A 9,630-nucleotide genomic window follows, 5' to 3' on the forward strand; every position below is an offset into this window, starting at 1 on the left:
TTCCAGGACAGATGGAGCAACAGGGAGACCCTGTCTCAAAAAGACCAAAATAATAATTTAAAAAAATAAATAAAAATAGAAAGAGTAAAATTAGGGGCTGGAGGGATGGCTCAGTGGGTAAGAGCCTTGAGTGCTCTTACAGAGGACTTGGATTATTCTGTTCCAGCACCCACATGCCCTCTTTTGGCCTCTTCAGGTACACAGTACACATGCATACAGGAGTTCTATGGGTAGGACTAGTTAGGGCTAGTTAAGGCTAACACTGGTCACTGTTCTTCAGTGAGCCTTATCACTACTGGAATGACACTAGGAAAATATACTACGCAACAAAAATATATGAGAACACAAAAGGACACAAATTTATAAAGGCATTTAGTTTATTTTCCAAAAAAATATCTTACTAGAACGGTTGAGTACTGTAATTTTACATGATCATAATCTTTTAATAAACTTTCTTTTTTACCAACAGTTACCATTTAAGTGAACAACTTGTCTAGGTCTGCTTTTGTAACACCCAAATACAATTAGCACTTTTTTGATGGTATTCCCAGGTCTTAGTTATCTACCAGCCAAGAGAAAGAGCCTAGCACATAACAAAGTATGTGCTTTATAACTATCGATTAACTTGGTTTAACGTAATGAAGCAGAGCAGATAATCTGTATTTAATTTTCACTATTAATTCACTGTTTCTCACCTGAAGGGCCTGACTTGCTCAGACCCCCAATTCCTCATGGAAGAAGCAGTGAACCACAATTGCAGAGAAAAGGGACAACTCAGATTAGGTGAGTACTGGCTGTGTCCCCAGTTAGGTCTGTTACTGTTTTATTCCAATCATGAACTTAAGATAATCATGTCACTTCTATTCAATGGTAACTAGAAAATACAGTGCAAAGCCAAAAATGTGATATAGAATTACTGGCAGCACCCAACTTTCCCCGCTTCCTTGAAGAGACTAACTGAAAGTTGATTCTCTATGACTTTTACAAAAATGAAAAGATGAATTAAATCTACATTCATTGCTGTAAGTTTAACAAAAGGAAAGACCACTGGAAAGAAGCAACTATAGCCAGGTAAGTTTGCCCACAGAGTACTGGGCAGCTATTTGAAGGCTCATCATGAACAGCTTTTAGTTTGTGCAAGACTTGTACTTATCCTCAATGACATAAGGCCTGCCTACTTTGTGGGGACACCAAGAGTTCAGTGCCAAGCTAATGACAGTAAAGCTGGTACTGCAAACATCAAGAAAAAAGACTTAATCTAGGACTTGAAAGCTAAATGGAAATATACATGTAATCATAAGACAGCAATTTTGTGTGCTGAAACTAAGTCTCATGGACAGAAACATGTTTAAAACATACTTAAGGTAGTCAGCATTTAGGCTAAAGCAAACCGAGCAGCACACCTAAAGGAAGGTGCCCTATCATGCTGGAAATGAAAGAGTAACTAGACTGTGACAGCTCAAGTCTCTGCTCATCCTTGCAGGCCTCAGTGCTGACATAAGTGTTTTCTCATACTGAAGGGGCATCTCAAACTCTGGGCATTACCCATTCTTTCTCTCAGGCATTAGACACAACTGGTACACCCCATAATACAAACAGTGGGGAGCCTGAGGCAGGAAGATTTCAAGTATGGGGCCAACCTGGGCTAAATAGAGACCCTGCCTCAACAACAAAAGATTCTCAAAGGAACACAACTGTCTCTTCTGCATGATGAGCTTGTCCTTGGGAAAGTGAGATATTTCTGCACTTTAAAATAAAGTGCGAGACATTTTAAGTCAATCACTTAATTACTGGCTATTTTGGCATAGCCACCAGAAAAAAACAACCCTCAAAAACTGCACATATAAATTTTGAAGAAACTCATGTTAGCATAATTATGTCTGAAAGCTTAAGAGCATATCTTTAGCCAGGCATGGTGGCATATACCTATAATCTCAGCACCTGGAAGACGGGGTGCATGGAAGATCAGAAGTTCAATGTCATCTTCAGTGACATGGTGAGTTTAATGCCAGCCTGACACATGAGACCTTACCCCCTGGATCTCCCACCCCAGGACATTTTTAATCCGTTCCGGCCTGGAGTGCTAGCCTATAATACCAGCAGGAGTGTAGTTCAAGGCTACAGAGTGAATTCAAGAACAACCTGGGAATTTATTGAGACCTGTCTCAAAACAACGGCAACAACAAAAACATACTAAGAGGGCTCAGTGGTAGAGCATTTGCCTAGCATTATATATATATATTAAAGACAAGTTCCCTGATGTAAATTCTCATCTTTCCTAATGGTGATGCAACCTTACCTGTGGCAGCATAAAGTGCCTCTACTCCCAAGTCTCTTTAATGACAGCAAGCACAAAAAATACTGACCTCGTTTTATGGTAAGGACTTTTTCTTTTTTTGGTCTTTTTGAGACAGGGTCTCCCAGTAGCCCCAGATGTCCTGGAACTCACTATGTAGACCAGGCTGGCCTTGAACTCACAGAGATCCGCCTGCCTCTGCCTCTGCCTCTGCCTCGCAAGTGCTGGGATTAAAGGTGTGCGCCATCATGCCCAGCTGGTAAGGACTTTTGAGTCTGGAGGCGTTAGGAGAGAAGAGTGCCAGGGCAGCTACCCAGTGTCCACACTGCTATTGGGAGTCTTACATGTAAATTTAAGTCCTGATTCAAATTCAATTCCTAACCAAGGCAGTAAGCCCTGCTCAGCCATACCTATGGCCAAATTAAACTAAACCTTTTGTTTTTCAAACAGCTCACACCTGACCAGGCATAGAAGTTTATGATACTCCCCTCCAATTCAGAAATGACAACTGGTTAGAGGGTTAGCATGCATCTTATTTGCTTTCCTTTCAAATATGTCACAAAAAGGCCAGATTCAAGGTGTAAGATCCACCACTCTCATCCTTCTACAGCTAAGACGACTACTTTGCAGCCTGTCCCTGGGGGATGAGGTTCAACAAAGGGAAAAGGGAAACTCCTGGGTATGGGGTTCAGACTGTTCTTGTAGAAGCCAAATGATGCTGAGCCTCTGAGAAGACTGGAGGGGAACATTCCTAATGTGTGCTGCAGTCCCACAGAACCTGCTGTTAGCTTACCCCTTCTCCCCACCGTTTTCAAAAGACCATGCCCGTCTCTTATTTAGAATGTTTATATTTCAGATACCCTGATTTTTGGTAAATCCTGAATATCTTCTACATGAGATAGAACAAAGAGAAGTGAGAGCTTGCAAATCACTTCTAAGCAAGGCTGAATTCTCATTTATTTGACCATTAGTTTGATGGACGCTAAGGTTTGTTTGTTTTTTTTCCCCCTTCACAGGTCAAAACCAGAAAAATCCAGGGAATTCAATGTCCCAGGAAAAGCCTTTATAAGATTTAAACCATTTTAAAAATTCATAAGACCAAGATGGAAATCATACTTGTTGTAGGGCACAATAGGATGTACGTACAATAGCAGCACTGGACAGACTGGGGCAAGATTAGGCTGGGATTGAGGCTGGCACAGTTTCATTGAGTTCCAAGCCAGCTTGGGCTATATTGTGAGACCTTGACTCAAAAAATTAAAAGAAACAAACCTCATTCTTTAAGATAACTGTCCCTCACTCCCTTTTTCTCATCCCATAACTCTTCCCAAAGCAGCACTCCTTGCAAGTGTGCTTCCCTAAGAGAGCAGCCCAGCATACAGCCACTTGCCCCTCATCCTCAAAAGGAATACATCTCATGCTCAGATTCATTGGGAGGGACATTAGTGCTGCTGGTCTAAGTAAAATATGACTTGTTTTTCCACAAGCACTCCTAGCTACCCTTTGCCACAGAGAACATGTATTCTGAGTTATACTGTATCAAAAAACATCTTGCATTTTTAGGTTCTGGGGTTAAATTTTAAACCTGTATTCAGTTCACATCTAACTAAGTTTCAAAAGCTGCACCAAATCTACTAGGCTTTTTTTTAATACTCTTTACTGCATGCTCTGCCTATATGCATGCGTTTGGATAATAAATATTAAATATGGGAGGGACGCACAGAATCCATAAAGTTAAAAATGAAACTGAACATTTAAAAAAGTACATGATATTAGGAGAAATGATAAGGGCAAAAAATAAATTTGAGGTAACAATAGTGGTCCGACACCACTGATCTGAAATATCTGTAAAAATTCTTAAGTGTTTGGAGATTCAAGTAACAAACCATCTGCTCCAACGTGGCCAGACTTCCAGAGTCCCTACTGCATCTCAGTCTAGGAGCCGGCATTCACACAGTTCTTTATAGATCCTCTTCCGCACTCTAGGCATGTCTTCTTGAGAAAACTGGAAAGGCTGCTCTAAGGCGAGGCACTTGCAGTACTGCAAAAGGTCCCAGAAACACTTAAATGGTGTGAGGGCTATGCTCTAACCCACTGTGTTTTAGCACATGCAGATCTAATACAGTCTAATGCTGCATATTAAACTTTGTAGGTTTTTGTTTTTGTTTTTAAATAGACAGGGTCTCTCTGTAGCCCCAGCTGGCCTGGAACTCACTATGTAGACCAGGCTGGCCTCGACTCACAGAGATCTGCCTGCCTCTGCCTCCTGAGTACTGGGATTAAAGGCATGTGCCATTACACCCAGCTAGTTTGTAGGAACCTGTAAAACACTGTTTTATAACAATGATTTCCAAATTAGAGTCAGCTTTCCAGGCAAGTATATCCTTCCACCCACACCACCCAATCCTGTGAAAAGAAGCAACTGATAAAGAGCTTCCAGTTCTTCCCATGCACAGCCTGCTGAGCCTGCACTTGGACCTCACAAGACAACCAGGTGGGAACGTGAATTTCTCTACAAACCCCATTCATGTGGTATATAATGAGGCTATCTTCAAAAGATCTTTGTAAATCTGTAACCTCAGATGTCATTTTTTTTTTCTGTAAAAGTGTATACAATTTTTCATAGTGCTTTTTGAAATTTTTATGTATAGGAGTGTTTTGCCTGTGTGTATGTAAGTGCACTTGTGTCATGCAATGCCAATGGAGGCCAAAAGAGGGCATCAGGTCCCCTGGAACTGGAGTTATGGATGGTTGTTAGCATCCGGTGGGTGCTGGGAACCAAACCTGGATTCTCTGCAAGAACTCTTTAACCTCAGAGCCATCTCTCCAGCCCCTCTACAGTTCTTTTAGACCTTCAAGGAGACCTTTAGCATGAAATGGCAGTTTTTTAATGTAGCTAAAAGACCTCAAATTACCTGCCCAGTGTTTTTTTTCAATTTTTGTTTTTCTTTTAGTTAATTCTGCAGTTAACAGTGGTCTGTGACACTGGCAGATTTCAGTTAAGATTGGTGTACGGATAACCTCCAGTAAGACATTGATGAGAACCCTGTTCATTCTCGGCTTGGAAGGTAATTCTTCCTAAAGATTACATCTACAAATGCAGAAATCAGTGAACCAGTGTATCTCAACAACAGAGAGAAGAGTGTTGCCTGTACCTACTACCATCTACACATAGAGATTGTCATTTCTGTTCTCTAAACACAACAACCCAATCCATGTATTGTAAAAAATAATATTTATTTACCTGGAGCACAAAGACTCCACAGTCACTGTCATTTTTCTGTTGTGGAATACACTAAGGGGAAAATAAAATCATTATTAAAATATATCAAAATATTCCTTTTCACAAAAAATTTCTTTCATGGGTAAATGAGCAAGGGACAGGAAACTTGTCTCTGTCCAGGGCAGTTGGTATATACCTCAAGTATTGTAAGTGCCTTAATTTGATGGAGGCCTCTAGCCACATGAAAAGATCTTTCAAGTTGCAACCACAACTTGAAGCCTAAAAAACCCTTGGATGATTAGTTGTACTATCAATTCACTGACAATGGAAACAAAGTGGCTCTGTAGATCATAGAACACGTTTGGACTCAACATTTAGATGATGCCATGGCTGACTATCAACTTGACAGAATATAGAATCACCAGACAAGTCTCAGGGTATGCCTGTGAGGGGTTATCTAGATCAGGTCACCTGAGGAGGGAAGGCCTACTCTACATATGGGTGACACTATTCCATGGGCTGGGATCCCAGACTACGTAAAAAGGCTGAGCACCAGCATTCACCTCTCTCTGCTTCCTGGCTGGACATGCGATGTAACCAGGCCATGCATTCCTGCTATGATGGACTGTACCCTGAAACTGATCCAAAATAAACCCTTTCTCCTTTGTCATATATTTTGTCACAGCAATCTTTTCACCTTGTATTACACAACTCTGTCCCATTCTTTGAAAGAAATCATAAAGGCAAAGAATATGTTTCTGAAAGAAACAGTCAGGGGCTGGAGAGATGGCTCAGCGGTTAAGAACACTGGTTGTTCTTGCAGAAGACCCAGGTTTGAATCCCAGCACCTACATGGCAGCTAACAACTGTCTGTAACTCCAGTCCCAGAGGATCTGACAGCCTCTTCTGACCTCCGCAGGCATTGCACGACACAGGTGCACTTACCTACGTGCAGGCAATACACATAAAAATAAAAATTTTTTTTAAAAAAGCAGTTATTAGCTGGGTGTGGTGGCGCACGCCTGTAGTCCCAGCACTTGGGAGGCAGAGGCAGGCGGATCTCTGTGAATTCAAGGCCTGCGTGGTTTACATAGTGAGTTCCAGGACAGCTGGGGCTACAGGGAGACCTTGCTTTTAAAAAAAAAAAAAAAAAAAAAAAAAAGAAAGCAGTTATTATATTTTGCCTAAGGTGGGCATATAAAAGACCATGGATAAAAGGAAAATACCTAGATATGCTAGCTAGATGGGAAATTCAGAAAAACTAAATTTAAAAAATGAAACACGTACAAGTCCACTTCAGGTTTCAACCAGTGTATAGGTTATCAGAAGCTCAAAACTTTGGCTCAATTTTAAAATTTAGTACTTGGTTCAGTTCAAAGATGAACTAATCTGGACCCTTGGGTTTGAGTTCAAGACCCTGCCTATATAGCATTGTCAATAATTTAGACAGGCCAAAGTTTGAGGACTGCCTCTAACAGCAGTTCCAATGTCCAGCGTTTTCACCTATAAAATAAAGATGCTACTTATTTCTAAAGGACTGCCTGCCACCAGATTGTAAAGGTCAAATGACATCATTACAAGGAAATAAAACAAAGACCATAAAAAATACCAGGGTTGAGAGGCTATGCCTGGGCACTCTGCTCAGGACAGCTTTATTCTACAGGTCAAACATGTGAGTCTTACCTATGTGCTTGGAAAATAGTATTTCTTGTTCTCTTAGTGGGCCAGAATAGTCATTTTAGCATTTCTCTCAGTATATATGGATCATACATAAATAACAGCTACAAAGCAAGAAGTACGTGCCACCTCTCCCACCAAAACTTTGTTTTTCCGTAGAGCAACACGATTACTAACTACACCAGAGATGACAGGACTGACATGTGCTCCCAACAAGTACCTGGAAACTGAGCCCCAGGATGACTAAGCACTACATAGATTTATTTAGAGGGTACCTCCCTGGAACATCCAGGAGGTTCTCTATCAGCAGTCTTCAAATGCTCTCAAAAGCACCCACCACTTGGATCGCAGCCTCCCACCACATGCTGGAATTTCATTTGTATCACACACTCACCTTTGTAACAGCAGTCTGCCAACCCTGAAGAAATTCAGGTCTATTTTTTTCTCTGGCTTCAGTCAGCAAATACTTTCTTATATTCTGGTTAAAAAGAAACCACAACACACATGCTGTGTTCCATTAGTTGGTAAAAAGATGGTCCTGCCCACCAGCAGAAAGAAGCAAAGGAAGAAGCTATAGCCTGATACAATTAGGTGGAATGTGTACTATGAAAGTATGCATGCAGACTGTGTACACTGGTCTGTGTTTACAACATTTTATGAGATACTTAAGTCTCAACAGTAAGTCAACTAGCTACATTTGTAACATACATATTGCAAAGACAGAACATCTTTATCACTGTCAGTGCTCAACAAAGGGAAGAAAAGCATTGTAGAAATCATTAATAACCAGCTCACTCAATGTCTTTTGTTCATTTTTTTTTTAATGTGTATGAGTGTATTGCCTACATGTATGAGTGCATCCGTGTTGTGCAATGCCGCAGAGGTCAGAAGAGGGCTTCGGATTCCTCTGAAACTGGAGTTAAGGACGGTTTGTAGCCTCCATGTGGGTGTTGGGAATCGAACCTGGGTCCTCTGTAAGAGCAGTGAGTGCTCTTAACTGCTGAGCCATCTCTCCAGCCCCTGTTCATTTCTATTAGACCTTTTTCCACTCCCTGCTCATTTGTAGAGATTCAGTTGTTTTTGTTTTGTTTTGGGTTTTTTTTTTTTTTCGGTCTTTTTGAGACAGGGTCTCCCTGTAGCCCTGCTATCCTGGAACTCAGAGAGATCCGCCTGCCTCTGCCTCCCAAGTGCTGGAGATTCAGTTAATTTGTATCACAAACATTTTCACCAAGTCTGCCGCCACCTGTCTAACCTTATTACTATGTAAGTCTTATTTTTTCTTTTTGGGTGGGGGCGAAGATTAAACCAAAGGCCTTGTATGTGAGGAGCCTGTTCTACCACATAGCTGTTTCCCAGCCCTGAAACAGACACAGAAGTTTTTGTGATTTTTTTTTTTTGGGGGGGGGTGGGGCACGTCTTTTTGAGATTAGTGTCTCTCTGCAGCCCTGCAGCCGTCCTGGGACTCATGATGTGGACCAGGCTGGCCTCGAACGCACAGAGATCCCCTGCCACTGCCTTCCAAGTGCTGGGATTAAAGGCATGCATTGGTTAATTTTTTGTTTTAAAGACAACACATTTTTTTTTTCACATGTATGAATGTACTGCCTTCATGTTTAAGTGTACCCGTGTCGTGCAATGCCCACAGAGGTCAGAAGAGGACGTAAGATCCCCTGGAACTGGAATTACAGATGGTTGTTAACTGCCACATGGGTGCTGAGAATCAAACCCAGGTGCTCTGCAAGAGCAGCCATCTCTCCAGCCCTGTTATATAGTTAAATTTATCAAGATGTTCCTTGGTGATTTCTTTTTTTTCTCTCTCTTATGTGAGAAAGGCTTCCTTACTCCAAGAATGAACAAGGCATTTTATTTTATCCACATTTACATTTTTTTCTTTTTTTTCCCCCTTTCTTTCTTTTTTGAGACAGTCTCTGCAGCACTGGCTGGCCTGGAACTATGTAGACTCACTCTATAAACCTGAAGATTAAAGATCTGTGCCACCATACCTGACATGCTTTCATGTTTCCTATTTAACTTTTTTCTTTTTAAAGATTTATTTTCTATTATTTATGTGTATGTGTGTGAGTATATGCCATGTGTGTGGGTGCCTGTGGAGGTCAGAAGAGGGCACTGAATCCCTTGGACCTGGGGTTACAGCAATTGTGATCCACCTGACATCGGTGCTGGGAACTGAACTCAGGACCTCTGGAAGATCAGCAACTGCTTTAACCACTGAGCCATCTCTCTAGCCCTTCTATTTAACTTTTTATTCCATTTGGTATTTGTCCTTATAATCAGTATAAAGCAAAAATCTCTAATTATTCCAAACAGCTAATTTTCCCATTGCCATTACCAGTTTGTCTTTTCTCAACTTCATCACAGACTGAATCCTTATATATATATCCATGAGTTTTTTCTAGATACTCTGACGTTCCAA

The 9,630-nt window shown here is 41.2% G+C and overlaps 1 protein-coding gene across 3 annotated transcripts in view; it reads right to left on the bottom strand.

Annotated features, from left to right (window-relative positions):
* Positions 1-355: 355 nt before the first annotated feature.
* Positions 356-9,630, bottom strand: part of Senp5 (SUMO specific peptidase 5) — a 62,983-nt gene continuing 53,708 nt past the window's right edge. The window contains exons 7-9 of one of the 3 annotated variants that reach the window (XM_029566156.1): positions 7,591-7,674; positions 5,541-5,591; positions 356-4,337 (exon numbers count right to left, since the gene is read on the bottom strand). In XM_029566156.1, the coding sequence (XP_029422016.1) occupies positions 4,227-4,337; positions 5,541-5,591; positions 7,591-7,674 (246 nt within the window). In that variant the 3' untranslated portion in view covers positions 356-4,226. The remainder of the gene's footprint in view (positions 4,338-5,540; positions 5,592-7,590; positions 7,675-9,630) is intronic. The other 2 variants (XM_008838512.2, XM_008838513.3) reach the window with 2 other exon arrangements.

This window comes from Nannospalax galili, unplaced genomic scaffold, assembly GCF_000622305.1.
Source record: "Nannospalax galili isolate Female #2095 unplaced genomic scaffold, S.galili_v1.0 scaffold598, whole genome shotgun sequence".
In the NCBI taxonomy this organism is placed as follows: Eukaryota; Metazoa; Chordata; class Mammalia; order Rodentia; family Spalacidae; genus Nannospalax; species Nannospalax galili.